General features: G+C 43.8%; 1 protein-coding gene across 5 annotated transcripts in view; it reads right to left on the bottom strand.

Moving 5' to 3' along the window:
* Positions 1-21,991, bottom strand: part of HIVEP1 (HIVEP zinc finger 1) — a 129,771-nt gene that overhangs the window by 16,349 nt on the left and 91,431 nt on the right. For 4 of the 5 annotated variants that reach the window (XM_006057773.4, XM_025265739.3, XM_025265746.3 and 1 more), the window contains exons 4-7: positions 15,340-21,278; positions 11,818-11,951; positions 10,930-11,105; positions 6,286-6,387 (exon numbers count right to left, since the gene is read on the bottom strand). In XM_006057773.4, coding sequence (XP_006057835.4) covers positions 6,286-6,387; positions 10,930-11,105; positions 11,818-11,951; positions 15,340-21,278 — 6,351 coding nt within the window. The remainder of the gene's footprint in view (positions 1-6,285; positions 6,388-10,929; positions 11,106-11,817; positions 11,952-15,339; positions 21,279-21,991) is intronic. The other variant, XM_025265750.3, reaches the window with a different exon arrangement.

Genomic DNA, 21,991 nt, shown 5'->3' with positions numbered 1-21,991 from the left:
TTGCCAAATGGGACTACCCACTTACAGAAATCATGTGTCTTTCAGTCATTACTGTCTAAATTCCCACTACAAAATAAAACAGCAGGGGCAGAAAGAAAAAACAAACAAAAGCTTGGCAATGAAAATTCCAAGGGGGCATGGATTAAAAACTCTACTATTTGTGCTTCCTTGTTTCAAGAATATTTGAGAAAACAATCCAGATTAAAAGTCAGATGTGTATGGGTGTGTGCATAGTTGCTCAGTTGTGTCTGACTCTTTGTGATCCCCTGGACTATAGCCCTCTGTCCATGGGATTTTCCAGGCATGAATACTGGGTAATTTTCTCCTCCCGATCTTCCCAACCCAGGGACTGAACCCATGTCTCCTGCATTGGCAGGTGGATTCTTTACCTTTGAGCCACCTAGGAAGCAAAAGTCAGATATATAGTTGTTTAGTCGCTCAGTTGTGTCTGACTCTTTACAACCCCATGGGATGCAGTATGCCAGGCCTCCCTGTCCTTCACCAACTCCCGGAGCTTGCTCAAATTCACATGCATTGAGTCAGGGATCCCATCCAACCATCTCATCCTCTGTTGTCCCCTTCTCCTCCTGCCTTCAATCCTTCCCAGCATCAGGGTCTTTTCTAATGAGTCAGCTCTTTGCATCAGGTGGCGAAAGTACTGGAGCTTCAGTTTCAGCATCAGTCCTTCCAGTGAGTACTCAGGGTTGATCTCCTTTAGGATGGACTGGTTGGATCTCCTTGCAGTCCAAGGGACTCTCAAGAGTCTTCTCCAGCACAGTTCAAAAGCATCAATTCTTTGACGCTCAGCCTTCTTTATGGTTCAACTCTCACATCCATACATGACTACTGGAAAAACCATAGCTTTGACGATATGGACCTTTGTCAGCAAAGCAATGTCTCTGCTTTTTAATATGCTGTTTAGGTTGGTCATAACTTTTCTTCCAAGGAGCAAGTTTTCTTTTAATTTCATGGCTGAAGTCACCATCTGCAGTGATTTTGGAGCCCAAGAAAATAAAGTCTGTCACTGTTTCCATTGTTTCCCCGTCTATTTGCCATGAAGTGATGGGACTGGATGCCATGATCTTAGTTTTTTGAATGTTGGGTTTTAAGCCAGCTTTTTCATATATATATATGGGACTAAAACAGCAGTGACTTTAAATTATTTTAGATGATTTAAAAAAAAAACACCCCAAACCCCTCTGACTTTCTTAAAGGCCCATGCTGAAATTCTCCTGTACAGCAGGACCCCGACCCCCACAGCTTGCCCAGTGCTCTCTTCTCATCTGCATTTACACTCTTAACGCCCTCCACCCCTCTCCCAACCTCCGGGGTTTTGCCTAACAACTCCCTGAGTCCAGAATCCTTTAGCCTACCCCCTCTCATCAATACTTTTTTGAACAAAGTGACATATGGATAAATATACTTTTTTCTATATTCCCTTCCTTTCCTTTCTCCTGGGATACCCCCAGTCATCTCTCTGTTCCCGACCAGGTATCCCTGTCCTCCCCAGATCCCAGCTTTGGGGAGTGGACCCTGGCCAGGCTGGGCTCACTCAACATTTCAGCATCACAGCCACAGGCGAGGAGCTCCCGAGGGCCGTGACTCTGCACATACTGGGCAGCGGCCGCAGCGCTAAATCCATAAAAGGAATCCACCAGAAAGAGAATACACTCTTCTCTGGAACCACTGAAAAATGGCCACAGATACTTATCAGTTTGGGCAGATCATTACTGAGGATGAAGAAATGGAATGGTCAGGGTAGCTTAAAATATCCACTAGTCTTCTGCTCTAATAACCCATAAATAACCAAGAAACAAATGAATGGCCATCATCTCTTTGATAATACCTGTGTCAAATGGTTAAATCATGTAAATGCTATTCATAAGTAAAGGCGTTAAATATTGTATTACAGCTACCATTTCATCTCAGTGAAGGAATTTAATGGAAGATGAATAAATATTCGAAAAAAAACAATATTGAGTTATTTCCCGACAGAAAAAGGTCACATCTCCCAGTCATTCATTCAGTCTACAACTATTTACCATCTATGACTTGCTGGTAACAGTCCCAGCAAGTCACAGAGCGGCAAGCATGAGGAGATGCCTGTCCTTCTGTTCTACTTTCTAGTTGAAAGGAACAGATAATACTCACATTCCTCGTGGTGGTTAAATTCCAAACAGAAAAATAAGCAGGTCGGGGGTGTGAGTAAGGCTGGTGGTGAGAGGGCCAGGGGTTTCTTCTCGGGCGGTGCAGGAAGGCCTCCCTGATGAGGTGACATCTGAGCAGGGCGCTGAGAGATGATGGCATGCCTTCCAGCACCCGGTGAGGAAGTGGGGGTGGGGGGCAGAGAGCTCGCGGGGGGCACAGACCACAGCTCTGAACAAGCCAGGAGGCTGATGGAGGGTTTTAAGCAAAGTAACGACATCATTTTAAAAAGCCACTTTGGCTGCTGTGTGGGAAGCAGCCTGTGAAGAGACAGGGGTTGAACTCCGGAGACCATCAGGGGCTACTGCAAGCAACTTAGAAGACAGGATGGTGGCTTTGACCAGAGCTGGGTGCCACAGGTGGCCCAAAGCGCTTTTCTGAATGCATTTTGAAGGAGGAGGCGACGGTTTTACTGATGGATTGGAGGCAAAGGACATCAGACAAGACTTCAAGATTTCAGTGCAACAGCTGAAAGGATGGGGGGGGGGAACCACAGGGAAACATGCGTCTTGAGAGGAAAGGGGTCAACCAGGAGTTTGGGGCACATCAGGTTTTAGATGTTCCATTAGAACGTCCAAGAGGAGGTGGTGAGCAGGCAGATGGACGTGCAGGTCTGGAGTAAATACAGAATCATCAGCATACAGTTGGCATTTAAAAAGTCAGAAGACTGGATGAGACTACCAGAGGAGCGGCATAGACAGAAAAGATGAGAGCTTAGAAATCACGGCCCTGGGCACCATGTATAGAGACAGAAGATGAGGAGGAATGAGCAAAGGAGAGTGAAAAAGAATACCTACTATGTTCTAGGCTGGTGTTGGACTAGAAAACAAGTCTGCCCTGCAGACATGCGGCATCATATTGCGGGCTTCCAGGCTTCCCTCTCTAAAAACACAGACATCTGAAGAATTGCTCCGCAAGATCCCACCTCTCACTGCCATCAGTTTAACAGCATGAAACTACGTCCCAAAGAACTGTAAGATCCAACCTTAGGATAGTAATCAAGAACACATAAATAAAGCAGCAAGACGTCATCCATCAAATTGGTCCCAAATTAAAATTCATACAGTTATCCGGTACAGTTAAGGATGTGCAGAAATACAAACTGTTCTACAGAACAATTTAAAATTATAAAGCAAAATTAATTTTCTAGGTATCTACATATAAGGTGATAGTGTCTATGCAAATTTGGAATACAAACTTAAAACCCAGGTGTTATGTTTGGATATGCACATGTATGGTAAATGAACTGAAAGAAAATCCCTAAGTGTGGTTACTGTTTGCCTCTGGGGAGAGTGACATGCAAGGGTAAGTAAGGGACATTGCACCTAATGTGTGATCTTTATTTAGCTTGCTCTCCACCCCCCCGCCTACCCCAAATACACTGAATTTAAGAGAAAGACTTAAAGCAAATGAAAGAAAATATAATCACCAACTCTGGTGTGAATACAGGAGTGCATATAATAAAACTCTTTGTAATGTCAACTGTATTAAAAAAAAAAACAAAATATTTTTTAGAAGAACAAAAGACAATAAAGGGAAAGCAAGACCATTTGTTTCAAACAATAAATACTGACCATTTATTGCCTTCACTGCAGGCCTATAATAAAGCAAAAGTGAAGGAATATGTTTTGTTGGCATTTTATAAAGAAACATGAGGTCTCTGGTATAAAATAGCAGTTGGCAAAATCTATCGAGGTGCTGTAATTTCCTATTCAATAAAAACCATGAAAAAAAACCTGAGAGTATTACCAATAAACACAGTAATTAAAACACACACACACATACACACAGAAAAACAGGTAAAGCTACCTAGAGCTTTATCAGAGGGTCTCAACTGAAATTAGGAATTAGGGCCATTAAGTTTGAGTCGTAACCTAAAACCTGGTTCCAGTGTTTCTGGAATGGGGTGAGAAATGACAAACATGAATGGGAGATGACGTAAGATCATCATCAGTCAGCCAGTCGGAATGATGCTGATAATTCATGAAGACTGCACTTAATTCGCCTATGGAAATCTGGGATAGAAACACAAGCTTCCCTTGACAATTCAGTAGATTTCTACAGACATTTACTTAATTTTGTAAGACTCATCTTCTTGAAAAGGTAAAAAACACTTAAGAGTAAATATTATAATAATAATGCTTTTAACATTTATACCTTTTTCAGAAATTAGTGTTTCATGTTACAGCCCTTACTTTGAGCTTTTTCTAGTCTGTAGGTGATAAATATACTCACTGAAACCCTTACTGATTTTTTCCTAGCTTTTTAATTCTGAATTGCTCTGTGGAACAGCAATAAAGCAAATAAATAATGAGGAGAGATTTTTTTCACTTAAATACTTATGGTAGTTAATTTACTGCAGGATTACAAAGAGCAGAAAATAAATCAAACAGACGATTTATATTAGAAGTAAACTATAGGTATATTAATTGTATTAAATGTGTGTCTTTAAACAAACACACCAACACAGAACTCAATTCCTAGCCATTCGAAAATCAGTTTTAATACTTCTGTTCCTAGGACAAAAAAGTTACTCATATGTTAATTTGACATATTACTTTTAAATCCTGATATTGCCATTCCCAATATGCATCAGAGTATCAAAGTGTCTATAAAACACTAAGAACCTCCTTTTTGTCCTAAGTTTGTTATAATTATCTTTTCCTTCTTTTAACAACACATCCATTTATTGCCAGTAATTAAAATTTAAGGCAATCTTTTCCTTAAGCTTAAAATACTAAATCATATCAACTGCAGCACTTACGACATGAGTCACTTCTCTTGAATATTTAGAAACAAATTCAGGCTGGTTCATCTAGTGTGTTAATTGTTGTCAGGTGGAATGAAAAGCATTTGCTTTTTTTACCTATATTTTCAAAGATATCTTCACCATTTTCTCTTTGGAAATTTTTTCTACATCAAACTAGTACATACTAACTAAAACATAGCAAGCAGGTAAATGTTTAATTTAGGGTATTTTTCAAAAAAGCAATAGGAAACTTAAAAAAACAACAACGTATCTCTTTTGTTGCTAAATTCTTGGGTTGAAACAAAAAGCCTTACAAGAATAAAATTCTACTGTCTGATTAGTCAGAACAGATGAACAGGTTTATTTCTCCTCAAAGCTGGTTAGAGATAAATACTTCTAGTTGTTGAGCTAACATTGTTAAGAAAACAACCAGTTAACCTTTTCAAGATAATAAACAATCCGGGGAAGCAAACCAATACTTTATGCCACAAATATTTCCAGAGCAGCTGCCCTGAGCAAGGCGCCGCGCTGAGGACTGTGGGTGGCCTCGAGTATTACCCAGGCATGAATTCTACTCCTGACACGCTTGAGAATCTCAGTGAGGAGGTGAGCAAGGAAGCGTGTAAATCATAATAAAAGCATGGCAGAAAGGGGTTCATTACTTGCACGGAGCAAACTCTAGGATATTGCAGGTGTCGAGAAAAGGGAACAACTGCTTTCCACAAGTGCTGTGGCAAGGGGAAAAATCAGAGAAGGCTTCGTGACAGCGGTGGATTTGAGCTGGATCTTGGAGGAAAATAAGATTTCCACCGGGTGCAGACGGGGAGCCGCGTTTCTGTGGGGACCGGGGGCGGGGCCTTCAGGGAGAGCGGTACAGGCAGAGAGCCGGATCAGCATCACGGAAGCAGGAGACTCAAGCGGTGGGGCAAGTGAAGACAGAGAGAGAGAGATGAGGGATACAGGTGGAGAAGCGGGCGGGCGGACGTCAGACTAGAAAGGATTGTGAGGAATTACTTGGAGGTCAAGTGGCTCATACTGTTCTTGGTAGGCAAATGGAAACCGATGGAAGACTCGGAGCGGAGGGATAGTATGATCAGACACATGCTGCAGGAAGATTAACTTAACGTCAGCAGGGATAGATGTTAAAGGAAGGAAGACAAAGTAAAGATGGGAAACTGATCAGGAGTCTATCACATAGGATAAATAAGAGGCAATGAAAATAGGAACTGAGCAAAGTCAGTGGGAATGGAAAGAAGAGTATGGATGCAAAAAAAAAAAAAAAAGAGTACACTGTAAATAGCATTTATGAAAAATATGGAATAAAGCCTTACCTGATTCTTCTGTATCTTGTTCATCTATTAAACCTACTGAGACGCCTAAATCCACACATTTCTTGCTATGTGTCTTGGACTTCATGTGTTTTGTCAGATTTCCTTAAGGGAAAAGAATGTTTACTAAGCTTACATAGTATTATTTTGCTATTGCATTTGTCAATACTGGCAAATTCCATTCCTATTTCAAGTGAAAGTACAGACTGTGGTTACACAATTCCAATGACTAAAATTTGTTCAAAAGAAAATACTGGCATCTGTATGTTGTAATAACCCTGTTATTAAGTAATAATAAAGAAGAGAGATTTATTATTCAGATTATTACTTAATTATTATTAAGTAATAATCTCCTCTACTTTGATAATGTCTCCCATTGCCTTATGGTTTCTATTCTCCAGTCCTTATTTATTTCACAGAACATTTTATACACACTTAAAAGTCCCTTTCAGATTGCACTGTGACCTGTGGTTTCTGAATTCTCCCCACGCTGTGTTTGCTGGCTTTCCCTCATAGTATTTTATTTCCTTGTACACTTCTTAGCTTTTATTGTAAACTTATCTTGAGCAAGATGGTTCTGCATGAAGTTGTAAGTACCCTGGGCTGTAGACATCTCTATATGTCAATTTTCCAGGTGCTTCTGCCTGAGACTTGAAAAGCTTCATTCCAGTAATTCTGGATGAATCTGGGGATCTTTTTGGCATGGCATAGGTATAGGGATTTGTTTTTCAGCAGGGAGTTTTTCCCCTACAGGATCCAAAGACACTGGACAGGTGAGCCAGGCTTCTTTCAGAGGCCTTAGACTCCATTCTAGGACCACTATGAATCCCCAGGTCTGTGGGCATATATCTGGCTTGATGCCCTTATGGACTTTTTTTTTCCATATCTGTTCACCGTGCTAGTTTGGAGTTTCTTTTTTATTTTTGTTATCTGAGAATCTATCTTTCTAAATTTCAAGCTTGGCTATCTATTCAAAACTATAGTTAGTTGTTGTATTACAAATAGTATTTCTGTGTGTTTGGAACAAGAGAAAGAATTTTCTGCATTAATTTCACTTCACCCTTCTGACTAAAAGTCTCCTAACAGTAACCCTAAAGGGGTATTTCCTCTGACAGCTGGTATATTGACCCCTGTACGCATCACTGGGTTACACTGGGAACCACTGGGCATGCTGGCCCAAAGTGATCATTAATACAGGGAGAGAACTCAGATTCTCTAGAGGATAACAAGCAGCTTGAGTGGATAATGCCACAGACACCCAAAATTGCCAAGAAGGGAAAATCACCTCTTTTGAAAAGAAACAAAATCTAAATGCTGGGTTTGGTGAGCAGGGGCATATTAGTATTTGAGAATAAACCTTTAGAAGAGCTAAACATGTCTGAATCACTGGTCCAGACTTGGAGCCAAATCTTGCGGTAGCTAGAAGACCAGTGAAACTGCAATATTTATAGAACTTCAATTCCACTAAAAATTCACTGAGCCGGTAGATCTGGTCACACCTGTTTAGGCCAATTCTTGCACTAGTTGGTATGTACAACATCCCAGAGCTTGGGGCTTAACAGGTTCAAGTGAAAGAGGGGGCCCGGACTAGATACTAAGATCCAGCAAACCCTGACCTCTGTGGTTCTAGAGATAATGTCCAGCTTAAATGACTTGCCATGTCTGACATTTATTTTAAAATAAAGCATGAAGCAAATTTGGCAACATGTTAACAACTATTAAAAGATGATGGGTATACTGGTGCTCATTATACAAATATCTACTTTTCTGTATGCTTCAAAATTTTCATATTAAAAGTTATGACTAGTTTTCCCATCTTATTGTGGCTGAAATTTCCATTTACAAGTCAAAACACTTTCTAGTATGATGTCAATATTACAAACCAAATTACAAGGTCCACTAATAGTTCTTTCAAAATGCTTTTGTTCCTTAGATAGTCATAGAGGTCATTTGTTTTCTAAGAGATAGATGTATAATTGTAAGGAGGCAAGTTTGGGAATATAAAGTTTTTAATAAGCATATTTTCTCATAACTTGAGCTATTACTTATTATTAACCAACTTTGTAAATAATTTAAAATAAAGCAATTTGCATTTCATATGCAGAACATGCATATTAAAATGCAAATATCCCCTAGCAATGCTTTAAACTTGGTGCATTAATTTAACACAATACATTTTTCAACAGATTTAATAAACATTAATCTAAATCCTCTGGAAAGCAGGAAGCTTTTGTTTCTGGGTTCCTATAGCTATATATAGAGAGAGCCCAACTTTCTGTTTTATATATGGGCCTAAATCCTGCAGAGATGCAAGCTCAATGTGTATTTTCTGCTGACTGACCTTTAAAGTAGAATAATGAAGACAAATCAATTAAAACTGGTTTGAAGATGCATTCATAAAATAAACTGAGAGGACAAATGATGAAGCACAGATTTACAAGCATGACCATCAGAAGCGTCAAAGTCTAGGAGGACAGAGCAATGCTATCTTTGCATACTCCTCTTTATAGGGCATGCCGTCACATCACTATTACTTTCTGTTAATAATCAGACATCCAATAAGAAGTAGGGGTGAACTGCTTGGGAAAACCAAATCAATCAGAGTAGGGCAAAATCTACAGTCTCATCAAAAAACAAGACTTTTATTATTTAGCTGCCTTTAAAAGGTACTCTGGAATCCGTTCCACATACATTCACAAAAGGTAGACTTCTACAAGGAAGCTGACCACAGAAAAGAGAACTGCCCTGAGGAGAATAGGGAAATAGTGAATTTCTGACATTTTCTTCACCACTCTCCTTAGCTTGGGTAGCTTTCTTTAAATAAGTATTTATCACGTAATTCCAATGAAGAATCTGACAAAACAGAAAGTTTAACGTAAACTCACATGTGTGGCATGTTTGAGAAATGACAAGACAGGAAGACTGCTAACATGCACTGCTCACTCTTCACGGATCACAATGCCCCGTCCACCACTTAATAGACATTTACCTTAAATTCTACATGATGCTGGTCTGAGCTATTTCATTAGGATTAATACTTGATGATTCATGAAATTTTTCTTTGCCAAGAAATCTCTGTGGTTCCATTTGGTTTTCCACATCTACATTTTCCTTCCTTTCTTGCCCTTATAAATATACCTTTAAAATACCCTGATTCCTTTCCCTCCTTCTACCGAGAAACACCCATTTCACATTATACCTTGATCCTCTTTTATCTGGTAACATCACTTTGTACCTGGTCATCTTTTATTTGTAAATACTGGGCTATTGCTGATCTCCTGGTCTCACATTGGAAATTATTTAACAGACGGGCATTTCATAATCATTAGGATCAAAACCAGTGTAAAAGCCATGAATTGGGTTAAAAGATCAAACCACTTAATCCTATCAAAGCCTTCCCACAAGATCAGGAAAATTATCCTGAAATGCACTCTCCATTTCTAGAAGGAACTCCTCTATACATCAAGAAAGACAGAATCATGGTTGCTCCCAACTCATGATTTCTTGAAACTTTAGAAATATTCAAGACTATCTGGATCACGGTTTTGTTTTTCCCCATCACTCCTGTTTCAGGTATTACTGGCATTTAAGGAGAGCTAATTAGAAGCTACTATACACTATAACTCTCCTTAAATGCCAATAAACAGTAGCCAAAAAAGGTAATGAACTTTGCTGAAGAACTGATCAATCTTTAAAACAAAAACCTCAAAGTCAACCAATATAGTAAGAAAAAAGCAAATGTTAACTAAAAGGGATAAAAATAAAGTTGTTCTGTGAAAAAGTTACTGATTAAATATTTTTCATAGATTTTGTCCTTTCAGACAAATAATTTTATGATCACACTGCCTTGTATTTGAGAGAGTCTTATTTTGTAAAGGGTGGTATATGAAATTGAAGCCTCAAGCAACTAATTTTTATACAATAATCCATAAACAAGGAACCTAATGGAGGAAGCAAACATTTTACAACAGTGCACTCATTATATGTAACAGGAAATTTACAGAAGGTAAAATTACCTTAACTATAATAAAGCCTTACAATTTAAATAAAAACATATAAAGAGTACAGAAATGGTACTAAATGTAACTTTAACTCCTAGTTCTGAGTTCTATAATAATTAAACAGTATAAAAGAAAACTTTGAAACTGAAATTCCAAAGAATTTGGGTAAAATAAATGTTTCACGGAAAAAAAAGAAATGGCTATGCATGACTAAAATTAGATAATAAAATATGAATGTAATCAGTATAATTTTACTGTACTTATTAATTTTTGTCTTTAATCTTTTAGCACTGAAATGCATTTACTTGTGATCACAAAAATTTCTTTTTCTTCTTTGGCCCCAAAATAAGTAATTTTGAAAATGTATTAGTCATCACGCTATACAACTGTAATTTGAGGAGTAAAAGAAAAAGGGCACTTGCTCCTTTTCGAAGGTCATATTTATTACATATATTCTAAAAGTATGTAATTAAAATCTGAGGTCTAGAAATATAGAAAGAAATAAAAACATGATGCTAACAAGGTATAATGTATATTAGTTTATTTAAACTACTGCATCGTTGGTCAGATAATACGCAAAGCTGGGTCTTGGCTCTACTGACTTAATGCATATAATAAAGGACTAGGAAGCAGTGTCGTCTCATACCTTTCGTCTTAAAGGAGAAGTTACAGTAAGTGCAGTGGTAGGGGCGGACATCTGTGTGGGTTCGTATGTGTTTCTTTAACATGCTAGGTTTCTTACAGCGGATTCCGCATTCTTCACAAATGTACTTTCCTCTTCCCCTGCCTCGGACATATACATACTCTTCATTTGATTTATATCTAATTTAAAGAAAAAAAAAATGGATAAAGCAACTGGATACTATGTCTTGGAGAAAATACTAATGATTAAAATTCAACCTAAAAAATAAAGACAAGGCACAATATTTATACTCAATCAATATAAATGTTATGCACGTACAAGTAACAGAATATTCCAGCTTTTCAAAGCAACACAATATTCTAATAGCTAATTCAATTCAAGCTTTATTCAATACCATGTTTAATTTTAAAATAGTTCCTCTAAGTCACTTGTCTAAACATTTCGTTATTGTTAAATTCAGTTACAACTATCAGTACTGAAATATTTCTGAGCTTCATTTTAACTACAATTGGCTCTTATGATTTTTTTCACAACCAAATTCACAAAAGATATCAAATAGGCAATTAATTCATCTCTCTTAGCAGATTTTTTTCCAGGCCATTCCTTATTATGAATCAATGTGAAACCCAGGGTTCACTCTGAAAATTTAGTGTTCAGCTGCCTCCTAGAACCTACAATGTTTCCTAAATAGTTATCATTTTCTTGATCAAAATGGAGTTATTTAACATAATACCTAACATATATTTTGCCATGAAGATTCTGTTAATAAGCCAAGAAACTCTGCAACATTTTTATAAAATTGGCACTAGTAAGTCTTCATTCACATGAAAGCAAATGTACATTTAAAAAGTAAGTTTAAATGTACATTTAAGAAGTAAAATTTGTACTTGCCCTCCATCAAATATTTTAATTCTTCTTGGTTCACTTTTGATTAAGGAATTTTCTTTATCTTGCTCACTGTTAATTTCAGAGGCATCTTTATTGCTGAATTCAACTACTGTGGACTTTTGATTACCTAATGCTCTCTGAAAGGGAAAAAAAAAAAAAAGAGAGAGACACTAATTTAATAAAGCTGAAAACACAAACACGCTGATGTTTCACTTGGAAATTAAAACACGGCAGAGTACAGTGCATAAGGTTAGCTTAGTGGAAGGCGTTACAAGGACATAACAGCTTTAAAGGTCATTGCTTTCTCTCCTCCTCTTTCTGTCGGAATCACGATGAACTGATAAATCTTACTGGACTTTAAAATTCCACCACATTCCAGTGACACCCCCAAATAAAGACTCTGAAACCTCCCACCCTGGTATTCAATGAACTTAATACGAATTTAAAAAATAAACTAAATACTGTTCTTAGAGCTAACCAATCACTCATATTACAGCCTAAGCATACTTGTTAAAGAGTTTACTCTTTAAAGATGGAAAAGAGCTAGCTACCCCTTATGGCATAATGTCTCACACCCCGAAAAAGACGAATAACTCCCCGCCAGTGTCAATGTGTGGTGAAGTTAAAGCAGTAGCCCTGTTTCCCAATATTTTAGCCTCCTCTTCCCCATCATTTTAAACCACGGTTAGATTTCTTCTCTCTGTCCTCTGCAAAGTTCCTGAATACTGGTGACTGTGAGTTATACATCTCAGGTCAAAAGTTAGGTCTTGGCCTCATACTACTTAAGTCTCTAGAAAAAAAGCACTGAACACCAGGATAATGAACAGTGTGGCTTTCCCTGCCGAAACGCTGCGACACCATCTCATGATTTTATACAGCTGCACTATTCCCAGCCACTTATCTCACTCCCCGGTCCACTCTGCCCTCAAAGGCCCCGGGAGGCGGGCAGCACAGGTGGATCACGTCCCAGTGAGGAGGGACCCTTGTCGAAGGTCAAGTGTTAACAGCAAGGGCACCAACTCCAGTCCTCTGGCCAAATCCAAAATAAGGCCCAACTTTTCTGATCAAGGGCCTCTTGATTCCAGCCTCCCGGACAATCTTCCTCTAAGAATCACACCACCAAGTAGACAGCTATTGTACTGCGAGGACATAGTAACATAGTTACAGAGTAACATAGTTAAGTGATGAGAGGGGGTGTGTACCATGAACAGAGGGCCAGCGTGGCCTCACCAAGAACTCTGCTGGGAAGGCCCCATCCTTACAAAGCCAGGGGAAAGAAGAGCAGCTGGCCTGTCTCAGAAAGGTGGTGTGAAGAGGTAATGGCACGGACCCTGACAAGTACAAATGCAACTGTCTCCTCCTTTTCTGGCAAACACATCCGGTCTCCCTGCAATCTGGAATCTATATACGCACACCTTTCCTTGACTTTGTACCTTTAACAGCAGCAATCCTATTGCTTACCTTCTTCTCAATACCAAATTCTCCCTTATCTTTTGCTCACATTCTTGCCATCAGATCTCATTTCTGTTCACCAATGAGCAACATGCCAAAAGCTATACTATTTTCTTAGTCTATATGCTTAACTACTCTGTCCATTATATGGTGTTGACACCTCGTTTCTTTTAGCATCTGTCTATTCTTTTCCATTTTGAATTATAAAGACATCCACACTTGGGTGTGAGTCAACCTTCAAGCCTGAGCCTGGTGGGCTGCCGTGTATGGGGTCACAGAGAGTCGGACACGACTGAAGCGACTTAGCAGCAGCAGCAACCCTCAAGCCAGTAGCCAGCCCCCCATGGTCACCAGTCCATATAGCTCAAGCCTCAGGGATATCAGGCTGTTCAGTCCTGATACCATGCTAGTCTCCTTTGTCCGACCTCTTGGCTCGAACAGTTCTCCTTGAAATATCTTCTTCCTCGCCCTGTGTGATACCACCTTCTCCTAGTTCCCCTCCTTTTGAAATTCTCTTTCAGTTCCAATGGAGACTTTCTTCATTCATTCAACCCTTTAAATAGTAGGGATCTTGGGATCCGTCCCAAGCCCCTCTCTCTTGTTCACACTCTTCCTGGGCGACCTCATTAACTGCATCTATGCACTGAAGGATCTCTACACCTTCCACCTGGAACTCTTTTCCCAGCTCCAAATCTGGGTGTGCCCTTCCCAAGGCATTTCTACCAAGCACTGAGCACTGAAGGAGAGCTAGTTTTCATAGGTGCTTCAGGAACATAGATACATGAAGCTCTGTTTAAATTCTCATGCTCAAGTCTCATTTTCCATCTGATTTAGTAGACATAGAGGCTAAGCATCTGAAAATTAAATTCTGAGTGGTCTAGATGGACCCTCCTCCACTGAGAAAGTATCAAAGGCTCTCGACCACCATGTGCATTCCTTTGGTCTTTATTTACATTTCCAACTTCAAACTAGGTCAGTGTCTCAAGCTTCCAACACCTGGTAGCCATGCTGGACTCCTCGGGGTTCTAGAAATGAACCACGTTCTTTTTCACTTCCACATCATTTGGCAGACTATTAAAATTTCTCATTTCTGTTTGCTTGAAAAAAAAAAAAATCTCTACTTTTTTTTCTTCCTTAAAGATTCAGCCAAAGTATCACCACTCTTGGAATATCTTCCTTATATTCCTTGAGTTACCTGGTAGTGTTAGAGACTTCCTTCTTTTAAAGTTGTATATACTTCTAATACTGGTACTGTGATTATTATCTTATTGATAAATATTTATGAACCTGTATAATCTGTACAGATCAAGAACTTAATCTACAATTCTGAATGTCCAGAGTCCAACCTAATACCCTTATTTATGTATTTATTCTTAATCATTTAAATGATTTCCTCATTTTATAAAGCCAACAACTCTAATAAGATTTCACAAATAACCCAAACTTAATACTTTTATGACTTTTCTGTACAAATCTTGGCCAAATTAACTTAATTATCAAGTGTACAGTTATTTTGTGACTCTTTTCTCTAGTAGTAAGATGATTCTTATAGCTACACAGAACGAGATATGGGATTAGCATGGTCAGCGGAGGGTGGCCAGATTTGCATAAAGCAAGGATGAATGGCTCTCTGCTTCTATTTCAAAATGAAACAGAACAATCTCCAATATTCACACCTCTGTTCCCCTTCATTAGCAGGGACAAAGCATAAATGTAGTCTTCTGTCACCTAACAAGAAGAACAAATCCTTAGTATAAGAAAAAGATGAAAGTAAAAAATACAATTATATGTACCATTAGGACTTAAATTTCCACCAATAGAAAAAAAGTGCTCAAGGCAGGTTATCATTTTCAAAATGCTTGGAAGACAGAATCACTGAAGGGACTCTGGGTAATCTTCATCAATATAGCTCCCTAGGTAAACTTATCACTTTCTTTCAAATAACTCTACACTTAGCACAGTTTGTCATTCAAAATTAAAATACAATCTCCAACTGAAATGTTTGCAGGCATCCAGACAGGTGGAAACTAACTTGCACAGACTCTTTCTGAAGATAAACGATATTTCAAGTACCTTGCTTAAGTTGCTTTTCCACTTGCTTGAATAGACCAGTAAGTCTGACTTGAAATGGGTGGTTATTGCTTGACAGTACAGAGATTTTCCGGTCTTCTGCTTGGAGTTCAGGAGAGAAAGAGCCACTTTGGTTGGCAGGCCGAGTGGGTTTGGATCACTGGCACTCACGGTCCAGTCTGTGTAGGCCGAAGTTTTCTGGTCCTTCTGCGGCAGGTGCAGGGCCTTCTGTCTCAGCAGGTAGCACCACGTGAAGCTGGTGGCTGTCTTCAGGCTGGGGAAGGACATGGACAGCTGTGTGTCGCCAGGCTCACACGCGGACGGAGTCGTGGCTGCAGGCTGACTCTGTTCCTGGACGTTCGCTTTGTCGCCTGGATTTTCAATCCCTGGAGACTTCCTTTCTTGGTGGTTGTCTATGGATTCCAAAGGAGAAATGTGAGTTTTCTCTGCAGGCGCAGCTGGGTTTCGAACTGTCGGCGTTAGCAACGCGGCTGACGGGATGCTTCCAAATTCCTGCACTTCTTTCATGGGTTCTCCAGCCACAGGCTTGCAGTGTCCTGATGACACGTTATCGGCTGGTGACACAACAGTCAAGTGGAGAGCCTCGGTGCCGCCTTCGGGGTGAGGAAAAACATCCTGCTCCACTGTCACAGCCTCAAGGGGCTCCGTGGTGCACGCCTGCCTTACCAGCACGGGCTTCTTCTGTTTGCTACCGTCAGGAGCTCTTGAGCCCACTGCTTCCAGTGGTCTCGTATCTGTTGCACAGACAGCTCCGTTTTCATCCTTGGCTCGCTTCTGGTGCTTTTCCATGGCGATGTCTAAACTATTTGCTGGGGAGAGCATCCTTTTACTGGAAGCTGAAGATTCTTGCTGTGGGGAAAGTCTTCCGACAGACATCTTCGGTGTTGTGGGCGAGGATTCTGACGGAGATGGGTTTTGGCCCATCTCTGACAAGACAGGTTGGCCGACGAGCTCTCCCTCTGGGTTTGGCAAAGCATTCCGGGGATCGTTTTCCGGTTTTGGTATGGAATTTTGTTCTTCGCTGACTGGCACCGTACTACGATTAGCCTGGCAAATCGGCTGACTGGAAAGATCCTGGGTCACTAGGATTTGTGGCAGAGGTGTGACCGCAGCGAAACAGTGCGTGGGGACCTGAGTCTGCAGGTGTGCGGACAGCGTCAAGGACGTGGGCAACTTTGGCACCTGACCGCCGAGAGCCCCAACCTTCAGGGGTGGTGGAGGACACGAGTTAGATGTGGCTTCTGCTAATTTGGCTGGTAAGGTCAGTGAGGTTGCACGAGGGGTGGCCCCGGCTGCATCTGAAAGACCTTGCTTTGGCAGAGGTTGCACAGGATTAGAAGCACAAGGCTGGCTCGAGGAAACCGCCAGACACTGGAGCTGGTACTTGGGAGCAAAGCAATCCTCACTTTTAGAAGGTACACAGCCACCGGGGCTTGCATCTGGTTTGACACTCTGTGTAGAAGACACCTGCAGGGAAATGTGTGTGTCTGGGTGGCTAAGGGGCACGGGGATTTGATTCAACAAGTGTATACCTAGAAGCTGTTGAACAGGAAAAAGGTTTGGAGAGTGGGAACTTGCCATTTCTGCTCGCACATCCTTCACTGGAGTTTGGGCGTGCAAAGTACTTGCAGGAAACTCGGCTGAAACTGTGTGAGTGAGCGGAGGCCCCTGAAATGGCACTGTGTTCACAGAGGGAGGGGCAATGGTCTGGAAAGATAATGGGTTCCCGGGAGCCAGCTGATTCTCCGGAGTGAAGTTTAAAGAAATCTGCCGTATCAGTGGGCCCCTCCGTCTTTCCAAGAGGGGCACGTGCACGGCGACCCCCACGCCGGAAGGGGATGTCGGAGGATACGATTCAGCCGGTGGCGCCTTCTGAGATGGGGCGATGCTTCCACAGTCGAATGATTTGCTTCTGAAATCGGACACCTCCATGGACGTCTGCAGGCAGTGAATCTGTTCCGACGCAGCCCGCCGCATCTCCCGGTGACCCCCCGGAACACTCAGTGTATTAGAGCCAGCGGGAATCAGGAGGAAGTCCGCTTTGTGCAGAAAGTCGGTTTTGGGGGAGGCCTCGGTCTTAGAAACGTCCTCCACGTCTAAAGAGGCGGAGAAACTCGAAGTGTGCGATAAACTACTGTCCCTGCTGAGACTCCGGGAGAGTGTGGAGTCGAAACTCGACTCGGCGGAAGAATGCTCCATCTCGGCCAAGCGCAGCCTCTTCTTCTTGGGCGGCAGTTTCTCCGTCGGCAGCTTGGACAAGGTTTCACTCCGCTGAGGCCAACTGAACTTCTCCGATTTCTCCGCATCGTGGCCTTGGCCTTCCAGGTCCCGATCTGGCTCTTCAGTGACCAGGATTTCTGGGACTTGGATGCTGTGCTGCCGAACGAGTCTGGAGGGCTGTCCGAGCACATGCCGCTCACCTGAGATCTTTCTGGAACCGTCCTGAAGTTCCCCTCTTGGAGCATCGGACAGCGTGGTCTGAGACGTGTGCCGGGAAGGGCGGCCTTCCTCTTGGGAAATTCCTCTGACGCTCAGAGACCCCGGCTTGCCCGTTCTCAGCTCCTGGAAAGGCACGGGGGACGCGCCTTCGCCAGCATCCAGCTTGTCAAAGGCCCCGGGCCTGCTGAGCGAGTTTGTGTGCTGGATGACCGAGATGCCGGCCCCGTGTCTTTTGGGCTCCACCCTGTCCTGGGCAGCCGAATTCATCGGCTCTTCCAGGACAGACGATGGCTTTGGGTCCCGGGGCTGGTCGGGGCCTCTGGTCCCAAGCTGAATCTGTGTGGTCTGCCGCTGAAGGTTTCGAGGCTGCAGCTCGCTGGGTACGGCAAGGTTCTGCTGAGACAGGCTGGGAGCCGGGCCCAGCACGCTCTGAGACTGGGAGCCCTCGGAGCTTTTCAGAGGTGCTCCACTCTCGTTCTGTTGAAGTTCGTCGTCATCTCCGACGCTTTTCATTTTCCGCCTTTTCCGCATCTGGGTCGTCTGTTCCCAGACCCCGGTGGCACCGGCGACCCTGTAGTGCTGTGCCCCGCTGGGCACTGGGCCGTGCTCGGGGTCCCGCACAGCGACCTTGGTTTTTGGTCCATGCAACTCTGAACAGTAAAATTTCTTATGGTTTTCAAAATTTTCCAGTTTCCGATACCTGTTTCTACAGGTCTCACACTCAAACATGGTCCCTCGCCCTTGGTGAGACTTCTTCTTTTCCAAGTGTGAGCCCGGGGCCGGGGGCTTGCTCCTCAGGGCTGCGGTCTCCCCGGCGGGGCTGCCTCCGGGATGGCTCTCTTCCCAGGGCTGTCCGGCCCCGAGAACATGGTTTTCGCTTGCTGAGGAGTCTTCCACCGCTGCTTGTCTCACCAGGGTGCGGGGATGTCCACTCTGGGCCATAGAAGGGTTAGGTCCTGGTACAAAGACATCATCATAGAAAGCGCCAATTTTGTCATCAAAAGACTGACTTCCTCTCAGTGGATGCGGGGCAGGGATGATGCTGGCAGGTACTGCGGAGTACCCAGTGGTGGGCATGGAATTACTCCTGGTGATGGGCAGGCAGTCGAGGGAAGGTACAGATAGAAGAAACACTTGCTTTGATTTCTCTGTGGGGGTGAAAGGGGACTTTGGTATATCAGAGCTTGAACTTGTTCTCCGTCCCATTGGTTTCAAATCAAACTGGAAAGAGTCCTTAAAGATGTATGACTTGGGGGAATCAATGCTTCCCCGGCGGGAGAGGGAGGTCCTCCGGGGCTTCACGCTGTCCAGCTGCTTGTCATCCACCAGGGCTTCGTTGTCGGAGATGAGCTTCGAGATCCGCTCCTCGAGCGTTTTCGTAGCCAGCGGGGGGCGCATCTGACCTGGGAGGAGGGGTGCTTTTTCACCTGCTGGAACAGCAGAGGCTGCTGGTGTGCTGACCCGAGGGGTTGAGGGCCCGCTGTTCTTCGCAGAGTCCTGCTCTGGGGTGGGTAGCGTCCTGGCAAAGGGGGTGGGTGGACTCACGGTTTGGTCGGCGCTTTCAGATCGGGAAAAGTACCCCGAATCCGTACTTCCCAGGCTGCGAGGACTCAGCAGTTTTCCTTGCTGCTCTTGGCAGTAATCGGTGGCCTGCTGCCTCTGCAGCTGGGCATGCGCTGCGCCCACAGGGGACTCTGGCTTTCCGTCGGGCTGACTTGGGTCGCCTTTCTGATGGGTCTTCTCATCTGCCTCCAGGGAGGACGCCCAGGCCGGGTGGGACAGGACCCGTGTTCCCTGAAGGTCCTTCTGTGTACCAGGGAGCTCAGGCTTGGAATCCGTAACCTTTGGGCTGTCAACTCTTAAAGGGGACACGCTGATGGGGTGGACCACAACCTTTGGTAACTCTGCCACAGCCTGTGATTCTGAAGACCCATCCTGCAGTGCAAAGTCACCGACCACGCGCTCAGGATTGCTTGGAATGGAACCTGATTTTGGTAAAGCTTCCGAGCTGGACAGCATTCTTATCATCTGCGCCGGCTGCAGGTCCACGGAGCCCGGGTCGTTCGGCCTTTCATCGCCAGCGGCGTCCTCTTCACTGTCTCCGCTGTCTTCCACATCCGAATGGAGGCTAAGTGCTTTGGGGGACTCGTGTGACATGAACAAGCCGCCAGCATCTGGCTGCAGGACGAGGCCCAGTTTGATAGTGTGTGCGTGGGACTTTTTGTGCTTGTACAGGTTGCTTTTAGTCTTAAATGAAAACCCGCAGGTCACGCAGGGGTAGGGGCGCTCCCCAGTGTGGGAGCGGATGTGCTTTAGAAGCACGCTGGGCTTTGCACAGGCTCGGTTGCAATACTCACAGATGTATTTTCCTTGCTTTTTTGGCTTCTGATCTTTCAGGAGAAGACTGCACATTTGCTCCACGCTGTGGTTAACCACAGCGGCGACAGGGCTCGAGTTGTAGATGGGCATGGGGGGTGACTGTGTGGAAGGCGTGGGGCTCACCGGCACCGAGGCAGCAGCGTCCACTTGCTGGTTGGAAGGGGTGACCTGAGTGCGGCCAGGGGGTGACGTGGCCACGGCGGTGTAGACGTGTTCAAGCTGGGCGTTCTCCTGGCCCCGCAGGCTCGCGAGGGATGGGGCGAAACCCGAACACGCAGGAAGCTGCTGACTTTGTGGGCCGGGTTTAGGCACAGGGAGTTCGTGTATGTGATACGCGGGAGAGGAGGCCGGGACTGCCGTTGGGTCCCTCCTCTGAGTGGCGGACACGGGCCCGGAGGGGTACGAGGTCCGAGGTGGTGGCGGCTGCTCCGAGGGGGCAGCCGCGTCCGGAGGGCGCGGGTCAGGGGCCTCCCGCGGGCCGCCGTGCAGGTGAGCAGGGGTGCGTGCAGTTTTATTTGGTCTCAGGTTTTCGATCTTCGCAGCACAGGGTGAGCCCTTCTGCGACAGGGTGCTCAGCTCTGGCTCCATGGCCTTCAGCAAGACATCGAAGGCGGTGTTTGCAAACGAGGAGGGTGGGGAGCTGTGGCCGGAGGCCGGAGCCTCACGGCGCTCAGCTTTGCCCTTGCTGGGCGGGGACCCGGGGTCACTCTTTCCCTCGGGGATGCCGGCCTTGGCGGGGTCGGGGCCCTCCGACCGCCATCGGCGCGGCTCCGACGGCTGCAGCAGAAGTGGGGGCTTGCGGGGGCAGACGGGGGCTTCGGGCTTGGGGGCCCCGGTGGTCAGCCCTGGGGTCTCTCCGTTGTGTTTGGTCAGCGGCCTCCCCCCGGCCTTTGCCGGGCTGTGGCTCTGCTTCTTGTGGGGCTCAGCTGCACCCGCGAGCAGGGGGAAAGGGGACTCTTCGGTATTTTGTCTGTGTTTGGCCTGAAGAGGATTTCTCAGAGGGGATTTTGGTATTTTTTTCAGGTGATTCTCTGCTACAATCTTTTTCCGTTTCACACCTTTAAGCGATTCGGAAGTTCCTTTGATGCCGGCCTCTAAGAGTTCTGTTCAAAAAAAGGAAAAAAGAGAACCAATTGGTAAAGTGGTACGAACACCAATTATGATTTTTTTTTTTTAAATTAACATTACAATCATGAGGGTGTTATGACAACTGAAGAAGGCAGTTTAAGGAAAGCCCGTTTTGGATAAAACTGCATTCAAGCATTCTGGTGATATGCTGGCCATCAAAAATCTGTTGACCTTACTATATACATTCCTAGAACACTGTGTTCTTCTCTTGACCTCCGTCTCACCAAGGTCCTGGGTGTTTTGTTTCAAAACAAAGTTATCCTCCACCTTCACCCCTGCAGCTGAGGACCCTAGAACAACAGTCTGAGAGAGCTGCCCCACGAAGAAGAAAATCCAACTTTTTCATGCCGGGTATTTGTCTTTTCACATTTAGTATCTTTTAAAGCAAACTTCTCAGCAAGTTTCTAAAATAATAGCATTGTTCCAAAATAGGCAATACTGATATCCTTATGGGCTTCCCATAAGGATAGCTCAGCTGGTAAAAATATGCCTGCAATGTAAGAGACCCCAGTTCGATTCCATATAATGATTTTTAGAGAAAACGTAACTCAGATGATCATGGGATATTCACTAGTAGAGCTGTGATGAATTGCAAATATAGCAATTATATCCATAAACAAAAATATGAAAGTAAAATAATACACTTATTAGTGACTCTTCGACAACAAAATTTTAAACTCAGAATGAT

The sequence above is a fragment of the Bubalus bubalis genome, chromosome 2, assembly GCF_019923935.1.
Source record: "Bubalus bubalis isolate 160015118507 breed Murrah chromosome 2, NDDB_SH_1, whole genome shotgun sequence".
NCBI classification, from domain to species: domain Eukaryota; kingdom Metazoa; phylum Chordata; class Mammalia; order Artiodactyla; family Bovidae; genus Bubalus; species Bubalus bubalis.
Note: the sequence above shows the minus strand (reverse complement) of the source record. Positions and strands in the feature narration are given on the sequence as shown.